Source organism: Lepisosteus oculatus, chromosome 13, assembly GCF_040954835.1.
Source record: "Lepisosteus oculatus isolate fLepOcu1 chromosome 13, fLepOcu1.hap2, whole genome shotgun sequence".
Taxonomy (NCBI): Eukaryota; Metazoa; Chordata; class Actinopteri; order Semionotiformes; family Lepisosteidae; genus Lepisosteus; species Lepisosteus oculatus.
This window is the reverse complement of record NC_090708.1, coordinates 19,243,597-19,262,161: the sequence shown is the minus strand read 5'-3', so window position 1 is coordinate 19,262,161 and position 18,565 is coordinate 19,243,597. Positions and strand designations below refer to the sequence as shown.

At 38.7% G+C, this 18,565-nt stretch overlaps 1 protein-coding gene across 1 annotated transcript in view; it reads left to right on the top strand.

Moving 5' to 3' along the window:
• Positions 1-18,565, top strand: part of wdr33 (WD repeat domain 33) — a 48,107-nt gene that overhangs the window by 15,419 nt on the left and 14,123 nt on the right. The window contains exons 5-10 of the mRNA XM_015361590.2: positions 92-187; positions 796-947; positions 7,047-7,144; positions 16,865-16,991; positions 17,416-17,570; positions 18,348-18,426. Coding sequence (XP_015217076.2) covers positions 92-187; positions 796-947; positions 7,047-7,144; positions 16,865-16,991; positions 17,416-17,570; positions 18,348-18,426 — 707 coding nt within the window. The remainder of the gene's footprint in view (positions 1-91; positions 188-795; positions 948-7,046; positions 7,145-16,864; positions 16,992-17,415; positions 17,571-18,347; positions 18,427-18,565) is intronic.

The window sequence follows — 18,565 nt, the reverse complement described above, 5'->3', positions numbered from 1 at the left end:
ATTGCTTTTCATGGAGCTCAGGGTTTGGAAAGTGATTTTTGCTTTTTAAAGCAAAGGTGGAAGCTTGTCTGTACTCTTTTCTCTCTGGCAGTGGACTCCAGAAGGCAGGCGTCTGGTCACAGGGGCCTCCAGTGGAGAGTTCACTCTGTGGAATGGGCTTACCTTTAACTTTGAAACTATTCTACAGGTAACCACCTGAGCTCTGAGCTAGAGCAGTAGTTCACAGGACTGCCATGTTAACGAATAGTTTTAGTTTTTAACCCATAATTACTTCACTGCTGCTGAATTATCCAAAGAGAAACTTCACTGATTAAAGGCAGGCTTTGTTTGGTTGTAAAGTAGAGCTTTTGAACTTCTACAATTTTGAATCTCACTGTAAAGCTAGTGTGCAAATAGTTGCTTCCTGAAGAAAATGTATGAAGTCGTTTTACTAACTCCCCAGTGAGAAATTTGAAGCAATAATTTAGTCATTTTATATAATAAAATTGGTTTCCAAATTGTCGAATACACTGATTCTATGCTGCTTGTCTTTTGTGTGTCAAGAACTGTGTGATAGTTATATTAATTGACAGTTATATGCAATTAACGTACATTAAATGTGTAGTTTTTTATTCTACACTTCTTTTAGTTTACACCCGTTCTTGGAAATTGTCGTAACACTTTGTAGTCATGGTCCCGTGGTTTTCCGCTAAATTGAGCTGCTTTGTCTCGGAGGAAGTCTGCTTGATTTCGCATGTAGTGCAGTGTGTTCTTGTGAACCTCATCGGTACCACCCCCGCTCTCTCTGCCCCGCAGGCCCACGACAGCCCCGTCCGAGCCATGACCTGGTCCCACAATGACATGTGGATGCTGACGGCGGACCATGGGGGCTACGTGAAGTACTGGCAGTCCAACATGAACAACGTCAAGATGTTCCAGGCGCACAAGGAGGCGATTAGAGAGGCCAGGTTTATACCCAATCTAACATTTTCTGTAGCTTATCAAAAACTGTTTTTATTGTTACCTTACTGTATAGCAGGCAAGAGCCTGCAGTGGCTGAATTCCGCCAACATGGGAGTGTTTTTACACCTGCCGTGCAACTTCTCACTATGTTGCTCTGTTTTGTCCCTTATAATTTCTTTAGATAGACATGTATGTGTGTGCTGTTTGCGACACTGCATTGATTTATTTTCCCTATGGATATTGGTTATATGTATTTTCCTATATTTTATATACATAATTACTGTGTACAGAAAGGTTTTACATTTTTCAAATAAAGTATTCCTTTTTATTAATATATATCTATTAACAAGGAGCTCTGAATAAATGAAACAGAAGGATAACCTGATTTACTCACAGCAGTTCTGAATCCAGAATGAGGAGCTGCTGAATGTCAAACCTAGAGGGGATGTCTTACAGGAGAGATTTTTCTTTCCTCTTTGAAATCCAAAGCAAAACGTTTTGTTGCTGATGCAACAGGAGGTTTTTTTTTTTACCTTACACTTCTGAAACTCCCGTTCAGGTTTCACATACAAGAGAGATCACAATCCGCACAGATCCTATTGGTTTGCTGACAGAGGTTAACACATTAGTTGTGCCAAGCCTTTGTGCATATGACCAGCAATAAAGTTTTTTTTTTTATTTAGCCCTCTTTTTTTGCACTGTCCCCAAAGCTAATTTCAAAGGTTTACAAGAAAGCACTCTTGTTTTCGACACCTTACAGCTCATGGGAAAGTTAGACTTTAACTTTGTCTGACAGCACCCCCGATTTTTCTCATGGAAATGTCTCCGAGGTTTATGGTACTTTGGGAAACAACAAAATATTGTTCTGCCCTCTTGAAGTCTCAAGACTTCTCTGGTGTATTTTGCGGACATTCACACACATCCCTCGGTTCTTTCAGCACATGGACCTCGTCTCAGAATTCTACTAAAACCAAGCCACCATTATTTTTTATTATTGTGCTACTAATCTTGAAATGAAAGGGTTTCCAGTTTGTTAAAAAGAATGGTTTTGACTAATGGACAGATTAAACCCTGCTTCGGATCTCTGAGGCCCTGCCTAACTGGACTGCACCCCAGCATTTTGATTATGTGCCTAGATGGTATTTTCTCAAGCCTGGACTTTCAGTCTGAACTAAGTCCGTAATGTCTTGTAGGGAAGTGGAGGTATTGTTCATTGTAATAAAAACCTACCCAGTGAAGGTTAAGAGCCACAACACCAAGCACTGGCCCGATCCCATGGCCTTGGATCTGGTCCCTTGTTCCCATTAGGTCATGACTAAATTGGTTTTACAGTAGGGATGTTCTGTTTGAAATTAGCTGAATATTAAAGTGTGACCTGGATTTTCAAGTACCTCAGCTTTGTATACTTCACCCTGGAAAGGAAATACACAAGTATGAAATCTGACCTTAACCTGTCTGATTAAATAGTGAGTTACTGTAAGCAGAAGCAGCTTGCTCAGACTGTTTTGTAAAGAAAACACATTTTTCACAACAGACAAAGGTTTGATTTGTTTTGCTATAGAACATGCTATCTGCTTCTCTAGAAAGCTGAAGAAGGAATAACTTTCCATTTCCATGTGAAGTAGGGATGGAGCAACGAACTCTGTGGTGAAGCTCTTCCATTATAGTATGCAGCCTGCTTAGATCACACAATTCAGCAGCTGTTCAGTCTTCAGTCAGATTAAGTACCTATAACAGTTACATTGCCATATGCGATAAATACACATATTGAAACAATGCATTTAAACAGCAGCCATTGTGATTAGCTGCAGCAAATTGTTTCTCTGTGAGTAGTCAGAAGTACAGTTGTAAATTGGCAGACCATGATATCTTTGCTTTTCCTGTTATGACTAAAAAGTAATGTAATTTAGTTTTCGAGTAATATAATATTTTAAACAGCCTGCTTTTAAGCAAAATGATTAGATTTGCATCCCAAAAAGGTTTGTATATGATACTTGTTAAAAGTGAAGAAAATTGTTGACTATCAGACTTCATTCAAGAATTGTTCGGGTATTAGCAGACAACTTAAATTCCTGTAAGATCCTAAATACAAGAGGTGGATAGTGCTTCCTCAGAATCTACAGTAATAGTGCCAACATTCATCCAGTTTTGGGGTGGCACGTTTTGGCACTTTGACCATTGGAGCAGCCTGAAACAGGACATGGACTGGAAGTACGAGTACTGCAGGGTCTGCTAATGAAGAGGTTAATTTTCTTTTTTGTTGGTAATATATCCCCCATGAGAAGCCTGTAAAGTTTTCACCCCTCTACCTCTGATTTACTGTATGATATTTTAAAAATAAAATGTTTTTGTACTAGCTTGCTAGTATCGACCTTTGCAGTTCTAGTGTAACAGATCCTAGCTTTAAATAACTTTCTAATTCTTACCACCATAACTTCTCTAATGTTACAAGTATTTCATTTATGCTCATTGTATTACTAATGAGACCTTTATGACCCAAATCCAATTCAGTATCACCTAAATATTACAATAATCCTTCGTTTAACCAGATAGGCCAGTTGACAGCCTTGCCAAGCGGCTCACACCATTGGTACACAGACAATAAAGCAGCTACTGAAAACAGAAATAATAAGTAAGCAACATGATGTGGCAGTGTTAACGAGCATCATGTGTCAGGCCAAAAATATTAAAAAGGATGTTTAAAGACTCCCTCGTGCAGAGGGTGGATTGTTTCCCCTCCCTCTACAGACTGTTGCCCTCACTGCCACAGCAGCTTGAAATGACTTGAACATTTACTCCTCACAGCTAATTATTTTGTTGAAGCTGAGTTTCTTGGTCTAACAAAGGTCTTTAGTTGAGCTCTTTTGTGTGTGGATTAAATGGGCAAAAATAAAGCTGCCTCAAATTACCCAAGTGTGAGGGATGCATCATTGTGGCCATTAAAAAAGGTTCTCTGAAACATTTAATTAAGTCTCGATGTATTATTAGACTCAAAATCTGAAGATCATTTCAAATTCTTTAGTGTACACACATTTTGGATATACAAGCAAGTTGGTATAACCCCTTTAGATCAAAAGACTAGTATAAAGGTATTTTGCTTAAAGCAATAAAACATTGAAAAGCACAGAGTGTGGTTATGGGCATAATCTTTTTTTTTTTTTCGTAAATCACAACATGCAGAAATCTTGAGGCCTGACAAAACGAATGCGATGATTTTGTAAAACACGAACCTGTATCAAAGAATAACTTTTGAAATTTTGATAGTATAGCTATCATGTTGAGAATAATTGGTTTCCTCTGGAGGCCTTGTCATTCTACATTTAACAATTGTTGACAGTGTTATATATACCAGGTGTTCACCCAGACCCAGTAATTTAACTAAGGTTTCTTTGTTAGGTCATGTTTTCACCAGGCTGAGCAAATCATTGTAACACATTTGATGGGCCATGTGCTCCCATCTTCTCTCATCTTATAGGTTATTTTGGTTAACTAACTTTTACCAGAATGGTCTATTCATTTGCAAATATATTGTGCAGAACAGTCCATGTACAATGAAGCCAACCATGTGATAGCATAGACAAGTGTAAAATATGTATATGCAAATGTTCATGCTAGTTGCAGATGTTAATTATTGCATCATTTTTCTGAATCGGTCAATTGCTAGTTTGTTGCTTGTAATGAATAATCTGTTATGCTGTTTTATCTGTGGATTTATCGAAAGCTTATTCACCCTAGCAGTTGATAGTTAAGGTGCTAGAGTGACACAACAAAGTATTTGTATGCCTATGCCAGTGTATGTGATTTCACACTGTAGTTGATGCATCAGTTTTCCCCTGACACTGCGCAAATACAAAAATTGTCAGACATGCCCATATAACATTCAAGATGCCATTAAAGTAGTGATGCAGAACAGCTTTGAGTCCTTCCTGAAGCAGTCATAACCCAGACAGTTTTTCACAAGATAACATGTTTCGAAGAAGTGGCTTGTTTGATGCACCAGTAGGCTATTTCACTCTGCATCACCGTGACCAGGCTTTCTTTTTTTAAAGGGGTTTTGTGAAGGGACTGAGTGAGAGAGAAGTGTTTGGTGTTGCTTGATAATGCCAGCCATACTTATCCTAATGACAGTGCTACTTCTCCTGGGTTATCCCATATGGTTTCCTTTTAAATTCCAGTGTATGGTTGGGGTCATGTTAATGTCATCACAGTTCATTTCCTCTAAAGAGACAAAACCAGCAAGCTCAAAGTGGAAATACATTATACTCTTATCTTTTCGAGTTTGCTACTGTATTTTAACAAAACTGACGACTGAATATGTCTTGAGTGAATTGTTTGTCAAAGAATATAAGCTTTTGAAAGCAGGAAGTATAACTTTAACCACTAGTGATGTTTTGAGCCCTTGTGTTATAGTACTTTCTGCTAAGGTCTAAAGAAGATATGTTTACTTTTCCTGTATCAAAAGATCTCTCAACATGTTTTCAGAATTATTTTTTTAAATGTCTAGGTCAAAGAATTTCATTACCTTCTTGGTTGCTTTTAAAACCGCATCCTCTTGAAACAGGAAACTCACTTTCAAATGCTACATTGAAAAGAGGTCATAGCTGCCTATGAGAAGATGCAATTTGTCTTTGTACAACCTTAACAGTACTGGATTTTACTGGGAACAGTCCCTGTCCTCCCCACCCCTGCCATATGAAATCCTCTTGAACCACCAGTGCTCCAAAATGGCTGCTCTAAGTTGTCCCTGTTAAGACTAACCTGCGTGTCTTTGGGAGATGGCAGAAAACCAGCACTCCCTGTAAATCCCCATGCAAACATGAGGTGAACAAGTAGGCTCTCCAGCATGAAGCCGAACCCAGGCCCCTGGGGCTGCAAGGCAATATTGCTTAACCAACATGCTGCCCAGAGCTGTTAAGAAAGCTGCTGGGGAGCAGTATGAAAAGGACAAATTAAAAGAGTACCATAGATTGGAATTAGCCTTAGGTATATTTTGAAGCGGGGGTCTCAAACTCAATTCCTGGCTGGCTTAGTGTCATCAGGTTTGGATCTACCCATATTTCCACATATATACTGGATCTGTTTAAAATAGCTGCAAATTTGTGATACTTCTAACCAGGCATTTAGATGATTTGTAAATCATGCAATCATACCTTTAATAAAGTCAGTCCCTTCTGTAATATACTGTAAAAGACCTTAGGATAAGTCTTAAATATGTCCCAATTTAGATATAACTAAGTTCATTGTTTAATTGACCACTTGAACACACAAGGTCTTGCAGGAACCAAGTTTAAAATCCCTGTTTTAAAGTATGTAACATGACATTTGTTTCTTCATTGAGCTTTATTTTTTATTGTTCTAAAAATGCTGGTAAAATACTTGAACTGTTGCAGAGTTTTTTTAGTAGAAGTTTCTTTGTTAAACTGTGCAGTTTTACTCTGGTAAAAGCAAAGGGGTAGGTGCTTTTGAGGTTGGAAAATATCACCTGAGAGGTAGATTTTGTGCTGTTAGGTTATATGCATTAATGTTCTTTTTTCCAATTTTCTTGTTTTCTCAACCTCATAGGCACCTATACCTTGGTCAAGCTGTTTGTTAGAAGCAGGTCCAACTGCTTCCTTGAGCCATAAACTCCAATCCATCTCACGTTTTCTCCTGTTTTAGTTTGAAGATAAACTTGACTAGAATTAAACAGTGGTGAATATTAAGGCTGAACACCACCTGCTTTATAGTACTTCCCCAGAGACTTCAGACTTAAGTGTGCAAGATAATCCAGTGTATCTGTTCAGTCCAAACCCAACTGTCTTGGTGATTCTTGATGTGGTCACATGGCGATCATGATAGACAAAGGTGGAAAGGGGTTGCAGTCCAGTTGTTGCACAAGGGGTTCTGTCACATTAAAGTCCAGCTCAGTCTGTTTCTGCAATATCTACTCTAGGACCTGTTAGCTATGGTTCACCACTTACTCTTTTTAGAGGGATGGGAATTCAGTGTCACTAGAAGTTTTGGCCATGAGGCAGCCTGGCCCTCACACTCCTTTATTAACTACCTTGAAAGACCCGGTGGGTCATCCTGATGTGCTGATCTCTCTCCTCCTGCTGTGTCTTCAGTTTCTCACCCACGGATAATAAATTTGCCACTTGCTCTGATGATGGAACTGTTCGCATCTGGGACTTTCTACGGTGCCATGAGGAGAGAATCCTGCGAGGTATGTTCATGTTTACGGCAAAACAAGCACGTGCTTTCTTCAAGCATTTCATTACACACGCACACGTACAGACACCTCAAGTCACAAACTTTCACTTCCCTGTGCATTGTCATCTCCTGCCAGTGATTCAGTAAGAGTCATTTGATAGGATGTGCATATATGTCTCAGCCTCAGGTTCCAGATTGATTATTTGAAGTTTAATCTGCAATTAATTACAAATTGTGGATCAGCTAATTCTGTGGTCTGGATTCTTGGTTCACTTTCCCCCCATATATAATGTTGGTTAAACTTAACACTCAATACAAGAGTTCTCTTTACTTTCACTAACAAAACCAGAGACGTATCTACATGAAAAGAAAGCTTTTTTTCTGGATTTTTTTAATTTAGTTTTCCAGAATGTGCAACTAAATTTAAAGTGCATCTCTTCTCTTTTCTGTTTAGTGCTGATCAAATGAATTTCAGTAGTAGACCTCCAGAATATATATAGGCGCTTGTTTAGTTAAGTATCGCAAACAGATGTTCTTGCTTGCTCAGGCTGCATTTCTTAAAACCATCGTAAGATGAGTAAGCCAGCTTCGGCTTCCTGAAAGCTTTATGTTAAAGAGCACTACATATTTGGTGTCCTAATGCTTGTGAAAAAATAGGATTCTTCCTTCAAATGCCAAACTGTGTGAGAAAACCGCTGGAGTTGTTTGGTTTCCAGGTGTCTACTCTATTAAAAACCAGTGCTCTGAGCAGAAGGGGTTTGGGCTCTGGCTGTTGGTGTGACTCCATCCGGTACCAGGGTCCCCTGTTCCTGGATCAATTTTGTACTCGCTATACAAAATATTAGGAATACACAGTGAATAATGTTTGGCCTGTACAACATGAACAAAACATGTTTGGTTGTCCATGAGAGTTTTGATCTATTTGCAGTCCAAACTGATCTTTCTTCATTTAGCATTGTAGATGAGGTTGATTCACATTGAGCCATGTCCAGCTCTCAGAGGATGCCTGTGTACTATCTCATACGTCCTAGTGCTCTGCATGCTCTAGTGTTGGTAGATCCTGGAAAAAAAACAGGAGGCTGTAAATCACCGTCTTTAAAAGGGTAAAACACTGAAATTGTTTCAAAATACTACTGTTTGAACGTCTTCAGTCAGTTATTTAGTAGTTGTTATGGAAGAGACCTGAATGTTTCATCTTCATACATTTATTTTTCAATATTTGTTGGCAATACATGTGAAAATGGAATGATTGTGAACTATAGTTAGTGCAACTCTTTCATTGGTTTTGAGATCGTAGTTCTTGCGTACAGTTTTCTTTAGAAACACCCAAAAATAGCATTTTAGCAATTCAAACTCTGGTTAATACGAGAATTATTAAAGATTTGGGGTAGCATGGTGGCACAGTGGTTAGCATATCTGCCTCACAGCGCTGGGGCCTGGGTTCAATTCCAGACCTGGGGTGCTCTCTGCGTGGAGTTTGTTAGCCCACCTGCTTTTCACATAGGTTTCAGTGCTCCGGTTTCCTTCCATATCCGGAGACATACTGGTAGGTTAATTGGTTTGTGAGAAAATCGGCTTTGTTTTGTGTCTGTGAGTTTTTATTTATGCTTTCTTACAAATGTCTACTTCAGAAAATTAGGACCCAGGAAGAATAAGTGAATTCAGCATTGCTTGCACTGAGTGATTGCAGCAGGTTTTTATAGAGGAGTTCTTCTGTCAAGTATAATACATTTATTATCAAAGAAATTGTTTTGGTGTATGCAAATCAAAAAATTGGAAAACTTGTTTTTAGTTGTAAAGGTGTTCTGTTTAAAAGACTGCACACAGTCTAACCTACTTGTCGTTGAAAAATATGTTGCAAAACTAGGTATTCTTTCTGCAGTTTCAGCATGAAACAGAAGAACCAATGATACAGCTCTTTAATAAAGTCTGTAGCTTTATGAAAACAAAGGTCTTGTGTATTTTATAAAGAAACAAGATACCAATAAAAATGTAATGTCAGAATTTTGCAGGTTTTACTTGTGTAAAAAATTGTGTGAATTTTCATGTGCTGTATTGGGACCTGTTCTTAACAGTGGTTCACTTTGGTCTCAAGTCAGATACATTAGTGAACATAAAATACAAGTTTAAAAAAAACAGATATATTTGGAATATTTTGTTTAGTCAGTACAACATTTGTTTTCATTTCTTTTTCATTTATTTTGTTTTTAATTAAACGTCGTAATAGGCAATGAATTCTCCATGCTGTAGTGGTAATGTGTAGGTCATTTTCACTTCATTAACTGGTATGTTTCATGGTGTGGAGTCAAAGCATTATCACAAATTCCTGAACGAACTCAGTCTTTTTGTAATTACCTGTGTCCATCATGACCAGAGAATAACTAGTATTTCTTCCAGGTGTTCCTGTTCCTTAGGGTAGCTGTGGTTTGTCTTCTTTTGTAGTTTTACAGGGATTCTTGTTGAACCTGTTCACAGATCATTTTGTTATAACTTTTAGTGTTTTAATTTGCAAGTATAGTGTAAAGTGAAAGTATTTTGCCCTGGTTTTATTGACACTGGAAGTTATGAATAGGTCTTTGCTAGCACTATCCTTTCAAAAGTTAAAATGCAAGCAGTAAGAAGTTGATTTACCAATGGATTCAAGAGGATCTTATGGCAAAGGAACTTTTTATATGAGGCTCCAAACTTAAATGGAATAAATGTAGTCAATAGGCATTCATCAGTATAAAACCTTGAGCTTTAATAAGGCACTCAAGCTGTTTGTTGTAGCTGTTTGCACCTTTACCTCTTCCATACTTACCACTGACTTCCAGGCCTCCAACACTAATCACATACTGAATAATTCCACCACAGTGTACATAGTCCAGTGTACTGTTTAACTTTATTTTGAAATATCAGAAACATATTTGCACGAGAAACTTTGATTGCAAAGATTGATCTCAGACAAGATTATAACCACTATAACATGTCTCACCAGCTATTGCCAGGGGAGTTGAATGTCCTAGCCCTTCATTATTATGTTATAGTGTCCTGAATGTGCGATGTGTTAGGCGGGTATTTATTATGATATCTTTTGTTTTTACATATGGATCGTGTCAATCTGCCCCCCCAAAAAAATCTCTGGGATCAACTTTAAAGTAAAGTTTAAAGAGGTTGAGTTTTTGAGATCCAGGTGGGTTCATGGCTTATGTCTCTCACTGACTGTGGTGGGGATTCCCCAGCCGTGCTCCCTGGCAGCCGTGCATTGTGGGGGGGCAGGACTGGGGCTCCCAACACCAGGCTCTTAGCTCCCAGTGGGACAGTGACCTCTTCAATTTCCTGGTTGTAACTGGAGTGGCACACAAAAACAAGTAGGCTCCTGCAAGCCTGGAGAAGGTGTCCAGTTTGCACACCACGCATCTCTTTATAGAGTGACAGTCATCTGTATTAGGCTCTGCCTGATTCACAAATCCAGGCTACCTTAATGATGTTTTTGTTTTTTCTAATTTTTACATCAGAATTTGATATTTGATTTTTAGTTCACATACACATTGTATCTGTCGAGGCTCTTCAATTCTAGAGTGTCAGGTGCACATTGTATATATTTTAGGGTTACCAGTATAATAGAATTTGATTCCTGAAATTGAAAATAGATTAACATGGAACCTGGAAGCCTAAACCAAAGCAACGACAAAGATGGCAGTAGTGAACCAGCCTTGTCCTGTTTTGTGCACGTTACAAAAGTTCTGAAGGTAGAAACTTGTTTTTGCCAAGCGTAACAGAGTATGATATTAAGTCACCATGGGACACAGTCCATAAACAATGAGAAAAGGCATAAGAGGAATGTGCACCATCTTACCAGGGACTTCTGATCACCTGTTCGATCCCAGTCCCAGAGGGTTTTGGGGTGTTTAGAGTCTAGCAGTAAGGCTCCTGGATGCCTGAATGCTGTGGGGGAAGACCCGTGTGGTGTGTGCAGTACTGCAGAGAGACAGAGTCTCATGGTGAGAATCTGGTTTAAACTGTCCCGTCTTGAGACTGATCAGTAGAAGCTTGCATTGAGGCTGCAGGTTACTAGTCTCAAGGGGAGACTTCAAGATACAAGTTTTCTTACAGCGAGATATGTGCTGTCTAGGTTAATGAGAACAGGGGAAGGCTCTTGATAAGAATAGGCCTCAGTTGACAGACAGGAGTCAGAATGAGACTGGCCAAATGGAATCGACTGAATTGAGGAAGGCTTCTTCCAAGGCTAGAAGGTTAAAGGCACAAGTAGCAGTCCCGTCATGGCCTAATTTAGGTTAAAAGGGGGTTAATGTGTGCAGATCTCCCCACTCCCAGCTATCCTCAAAGAAGGATCTGTCACACAAAGCTTGCAGGAGTTTGTTGCAAGCATTCCCTGTCGCGTTAATATGTTTAATAAAGAAAAGAATTCTCCCCTCAACTAACGTTGTAAAAGTGAAGTGCACTACACTTTGTGAAAGGTACTCGCTTGGAATTCACTTTGAGCCTTACAGTTCAGCCAGTGGCTGTGGTTTCCCACAAAACTGTACAAGACTGACCACCACCAGGACTTGGTAAACGTTAGCCCACCAGAGCATTCTTTCCTTTCTGCACTGTAGTGCGTTTCGGGCTTAGTTGGAACCTTTAATCTGGCACAGTTGCTATTGTGAGACCCATTCCTCCATCAGTTGTTAAGTCTCCTGTAAGGCATGGTGAAGCATGACAGCAGGCTTGTCAAAGGAGAACACTCATCATCCTCATTCTCTTCCTGGTGGTCAGTGGAATTCATTGCACTGTATCTGTTCTATAAGTCCCTTGTTCTCCACAAGAACTAAGAACAAAAGAACCGTTAGAAACAAGAAATGGCAGTTTGATTCATCCAGCCCATTTGGTCCTTAGTGCTGTTTGATATGAGGATCTTAAAAGTTTCTTGGAAGACGGTAGGGTATCCACTTCAGCAAAATGGCAGGATAGTTTGTTCCAAGCTTACAACCCTTTGTGTAAAGAAATGCCTTCTTTTCCATGTTTTAAATGCATTTCCATATAATATCCACTTTTGTCCCCTGGACTGTTAATCTTGAGGAAGTTCATTGGGTTCACGTTGTCAAAGACTTAAGGATTCTGAATTCTTGAACCAGGTCCTCTCATAGTCTTTTTTTTTTTTGTTCAAGGCTAAAAAGGTTCAGTTCTCTCAGCTTGTTGCTGATGACATTCCTTTGAGTCCAGGAATTTGGTCTTAATTGGTCCACCTCAATTTCCCTTCGGGATCAATAAAGTCTTATCTGTCTAATTCATCTGGTAGGTTTTGTCTATGGACTTATTCCAGAGAAAAAAATGTTTTTTTGGAAATGTGGAGACCAAACTTGCGCACGTTTTTCTAAATGTGGTCTTACCATTACATTGTAAGATGTTAACATAACATTCTTTGTTTAAATTCTGTTTGTAGCTATATATATATATCCTAACATTTGTTTGCCTTTTTTGTTGTATCCCCACTTTGTCTAGAAGATGGAAATGATGTCAGCTTAAGCTTAAGACTTATGAGTAACCTCATGAAGGTTATAAAGCTCAGCATTTCACATTTTGTTTTATTAGTTTTTACTGCTGGTCTTAGTATAGATCCATGTGGTACTCCACTAATTGCTATCTGAGCATTCACTCCTTATGTACTCTTTTTTTCTATTGACTAGCTTTCAAATAAAACACATTTCACCGGATGCCTTCTGCCTGTAATGTGCAAATCTTAAATCTTCTAAAAGAACTTTATCAAAGGCCTTCTGAAGATCTGAGTACACCATGTAATAAGCAATACATTGTGATCCCACCTTAAACAAAGAACTTACAGCTTGGTTTTTCACACAGATCATCGCCACGATCATTACCTTTGCTTTGAAACCACAGTTCTCTGATTCATAATTGATTTTTATTAATTATCTTATTCCTGATGGAAGATGTAGAGTTGTAAACATAAAAATGCTGGAGTCTCCGACTCCAGAAGTAGACTCTATTTAAATAACTGTTAAAAACAATACTTTGTCATTATAAATGTGAACTGCAAGAAATTTTCAAATGATGCAATGTTTTGTGTTTTAAAATAATGTATGAAAAGTGTCTTTTCTCTAGGGATGTTGTTTAACGATAGTTTGAATGTTTGATATACACTGCAATTTTAAAAACATTAATATGAATTTAATAGAATAGACTTGAACAAATGGCAACTCCTTGTTCTTGGCCTCCGTTAACATGAAAGAAATGTAACATCAACAGGTTATATAGTCCTCTTGACCTTGCAGTTTCTCAGGAGGCCAAATTATTTTTTGGAAGACCCTTGTGTTTGTCTCCCCAGTATCTATATCATGTTTAATTCATGCACTTCGATTTCTTGTGCAAAGAATGATCGGAGCTATAATCTTTGTCACCTTTGCTTCTGGATGCTCGTGGTGATTTGGTGTTTTTCTTTGCTCCACTTGCGCCTGTTTATGAAATTATTTGTACCTTTGCAGGACCCCACTTAATTTCCTGAAACATATGACACTTCTTTTCAAATGACTGTTTTTCACATTGGGAATGCTGTGTTTTTGTGTGTTATCTTCCTTGTCGGATACAATTCTGTTGTTCCATCTGATGGAGCACGTTTTGGGTGGGTTTTGCTGGGCTCTTTCTCCCACTGACTCTTTGTGTGATTCTTTTTCCCCAATACCCTGCACCCTGTTTGTAGAAGAGCAGTGGTGTACCCTCAGTACTACCTTGTTCCCTGGGCTTCCAGTAATAGGTTAAGCTTCTCAAAACCTTTATCAGCACACGTTTGCTGATGGGGCGAATCTGTGACAGAGTGCATTGAGTTATGGTATAACAGCTCTTTTCTTATCAGGAGAACTGTACATAGACTTCTGGAAAATAACTTCATTTTGACCTTCCCATTGACCTTGCTATATTCTGCAAACATAAACAGTGCCATATTGTGTGAATGAAAAAAGCACTTTATCACTTCAGTAACTTATAAAAAAAGGCCTGTTAGCATTAGTCTGCATGTTGAAAGTGAATCAACCCTTTTCCTTCTATATTGATTTACAATTTTAAATAATTTAGGCATATTTTTCCTTATTTGGTAAATGACCGAATCCAGAAATATGCATTGTGTCCTCTTCTCCAAAAAAAAAATCAGTTTATCAGTTAGTGTCATGTTTGACCACTTTGCACAAACTTCTCGTTCTGTTCAGTCTCTGTATTCCTGTGACAGCATCACATCCTGTGGTTTACCTACAGATGGGGTTTGCATCAGCTCTCTCCTCATTGGACATCCACAGGTGCTTGACAGGTTTTGTGTTTGAGGAGAAATTCTCTTGGACCTCTTATGTCCTCCAGTGTGGTCTCATATGCAGTCATTGTGGACAATGGTCTAATGTTCCACATTTTACAAAAATAGACTCTTCACAGCAACCAATATGTTTTTTTACTGCATATTTTCTTTTTTGGTACTGTTGTTCATTTATTTTCTTCAAAAAAACTTACATGATTTTAGAACAAAAAAAAACATAATGTACATTACCTTTAATAATAATTGCTTACACTTATATAGTGCTTTTCTGAACATTCCACTCAAAGTGCTTTACTATTAGAAGTATTATTTCATTTTAAGGTAAAATCATATATTGAATACGAAAATGTTCAAGAGCAAAGTTGTGACTTAAAATATTATGATTTGCAAACATTTTCATACATCTTGAATGTCTTATAAATATTCTATAATTTGAAGACACATTATTTGAAGATAAATTAGATTTATTGGCTGCCCTATTGCCCTTGCTTCAACCACTGTGATTTGATGGAACAGATCTCTGTTATACATTCATTATTGCTAATATGTACTGCCTTCCTTAGATATATGGGTGTTGGCATGTGCAGATCTTGAAAACAATGTTGTATCGCAATTTTTACTTTGAGATCTGCCAAGTTAACATTTTGATACAACATGTTTTAGAAACTGTCCCCTTTTCACCAAAAGAAGATGTCATTATGGGGCTACAGTAGAAAAGGAGGCTCAGAGGCAGGTCAGGGCAGTATTCAACATTAATTAAAACTTAACCTAATTCTACAGTATTTTATTCACCTCTAGTATCAGGGGTATTATTATATGATTGCCGCAAAATATCTGCTAAAATCAGATTTCTGAATTTTAGAGATTTTCAGTTAGCATTTCTAACAAAGCAGTTATTGAGGTCATATTAGATGTGTATTATGAACTGCAGAGCTTCTAAAAATAATTCTTAGTCTACTGCTTAACAAAAATTGTTTGCTGGGAAGATTCCAACAGTTTACTTAGGCAGCTTCAAGCAACACATTGGACATTGTCGGAATAGACTGCCTTCCTCAGTTCTTTTGACCCATTTATTCCCAAGATCAGACTGAAATTTAATGTAAAACAGCACACAGGCCTAGTTCTGTTAGTTAATGCCCCAGCACATCTAAGATTCTTTTTTAATGGAATAACGTGAAAATCATTTTTGAAAATTTAATTACTATCTCTAGTGCAAAACTTGCTCCTTAACACAATCACAATTTCTACCAAATCATGAGTAACTTTTAGACTGAAAGGGAAAGACAGTTTGGCAAGGAATAATCCCTGTGGTTTTGAGTAAGAATAGTTCCTGGGTACATACAGATGTTGACTAATTGTACCCTAATTCATCAGACCATAAACAGATGTCATTCCCCTAGGATTTGGGAGTCTTGGTTTCAGTAGTATTCATATCTTCAAATGATTTTTCAGCAAATGGAAGCTATGGTAGACTTGTTTGAGCAGTAAAAAAGCTTTTTATTCTAATTTCTTTACATTACACATGTTCATTCCTCTGCAGTTGTGTTTTAGTTTATAATGGATCCAAAATCTAAATGTTAGAGATTTCAGTGCAATCTCATATTCTCACTGCATGCACCACAGCCAGATTTTAATTTCCTTCAAAACACTTTTTTGTCCATGCCCCCGGGTTGTAAAATAATCCTACCAACAAAATAGGATCTCACACTAAAAAATGTAAAATCTTGAAGAGCAACAGCAGCAGAACAGAATTTCCATGAGGCTTTGACAGAACCAGCAGGAGGTGCAGTTCAGCAGTGTGTACTATTGCACTCATCATGATCACATGGGAAGAGACCTGATGACAGATATTCCAGTCTGAGATCTGCGGACTGTTCTAGCGAGGGGAGGTGGTGGATGTCATGTCTGTCAAGCTAACCGCACATTTCTGGTCACTGCATCTCTATAAATAATTTGTTCAGGCACAGAGGGAGATTTGCACACTATAAATAGACATCATTGACACCATGCGTCTATTGTATTGGTTTTTAGGATCTCTATTATTTTTTATTCACCTCACTTACTGTCACGTTGCCACTCAATGCCCTAATACCATAATGAGTGAGTATTATTTTTATCAGTATTAATTATTTTTCTGTATGTTTTAGTGTTCCAACCCGCAAACCCAGCTACAATCGTTAATTCTTCACCAACTCAGCAAGTGTAAAACCACATGGTTCCTTACATGTGCCGAGGTGTTCCCGCACTCAGCCCAGCAGTGTTTACCTGGTTGCACTGAACTGCCGAGCGTGTCTCCTTGTCCTATACAAATCAGACTCCCTCTTACTTGACAGATTACAACTGCCGCACCCATAAGCCTACACTCTGCCCTGTACATCACCCCCACCTTCTCACTCTGTTCCTTGTGCAAAATGCTGTCATTGTTCCTCTCTGTAGGACACGGTGCTGATGTCAAGTGTGTGGACTGGCACCCGACCAAAGGCCTGGTCGTTTCGGGGAGCAAAGACAGCCAACAGCCAATCAAATTCTGGGATCCAAAGACGGGACAGAGCCTTGCCACACTGTAAGTTATAGTATGGGTTCCAGTTCATCTGCTGTTCCAATCCCTTGGGCAGAAAAGAGAAAACACTATTCATATAAAACTGATTTTGTGTTTTACTGGGGTGAGGCCAACGGCGATATGAAACCTGAACACTGCGAAGTAATGACCCTCAAGTAAACGTGCTTGCTACTGTTCCCTTAGTTAAATGATACTTTAAAGATTTTTACCTTTTGTCTGACAATGGGAATGTCTTACAATAGAAAGCAGTTTTCAGTTTGTGACATTTGACAATATAGATGCTTGTATTACATAGTTAACCCCACAGCTGATAAGAAAGGGGAGAAGGTAAATGTTTGGGAAAGAAACGGGATGTGGACAGTGATGCTGTTTACCCACGTGCCTGTGCGGCAACCCTCTCCTGACACTGCCCCTGTTTAACGTACAGACACGCCCACAAAAACACAGTGATGGAGGTGAAGTGGAACCTCAATGGCAACTGGCTGCTCACTGCATCACGCGACCACCTCTGCAAGCTGTTTGACGTGCGGAACCTGAAGGAGGAGCTGCAGGTCTTCAGGGGTCACAAGAAGGAGGCCACAGGTCAGAGCAGTGGGGCACAGAGAGTCGTCTTTTCATCCTGGCAGCAAAACTAACACAGCACAAATTGCCTCTGTCTTTTGTTTCCTGATGCGCAATCTAATGTGATTCCTTCAAATGGAACCAGCAAATGACAGCATTGGAAAGCTGAACAGAAATGATTTTACGTTAGTCAGCCCCTGCAAACTGTAAGCCTGTCGTGATCCACCTGTCATTCACAGTGTAGGCTGTAGTTTCGAAACTCTTCAATTTTAATTTCAGGTATGTAAGTGAGCCATTTATATTTTTGAATGTTTTGCATTACATTACAGATTTAGTTTTCATTGAGCAGAATTACTTTGTGGAATAGTTAAATATTCTCAATAAGTTATACGTGACTTTTGTATGGATTAAAAATAATAAGGTTACCAGCAGCTAAACTTTTGTGTTCTTGAATGTGTAAGAAAAGTAGAACTGAAATGGCTTCCACTGCATAACCCTCTTCCAGTGATGAATATAGATTTCTGCCTAGCGGTGTATTTTATGCTAATTGTTGTGCTAATTTTCTTAAAACATCCGTGAAGGTAATTGTGTTTGAAAAGCTAAAAGCTTGACAATTACAATAAACACACCTACAGAATTAGCTTTACCAGAATACGAAGACCGTTTCTTCCCTAAATGCTTCCCAAAAGATGCAGTGTCAGCCAATCATGAAGTTCACCTCATTATTCTAGGATGTTCTGTTTTCTCCTTGATGAAAGTAATGAATCTCTGTTTTCTCTTCCTCTTTCTATCCTGTAGCTGTAGCCTGGCACCCGATCCACGAGGGTCTGTTTGCCAGTGGTGGCTCTGATGGGTCTCTGCTCTTCTGGCATGTTGGGTAAGAGAAACTTTGCCACCTGTTCACTCTTGTCGTGTCCTTCAGTATTGCATTTTGGACTTCACACACAATATCTTCTCTTCATTTTCCCCAGCAGTTCTTCCGTATGAAATTGATCATGTTTTTGCTCAGTGATTGG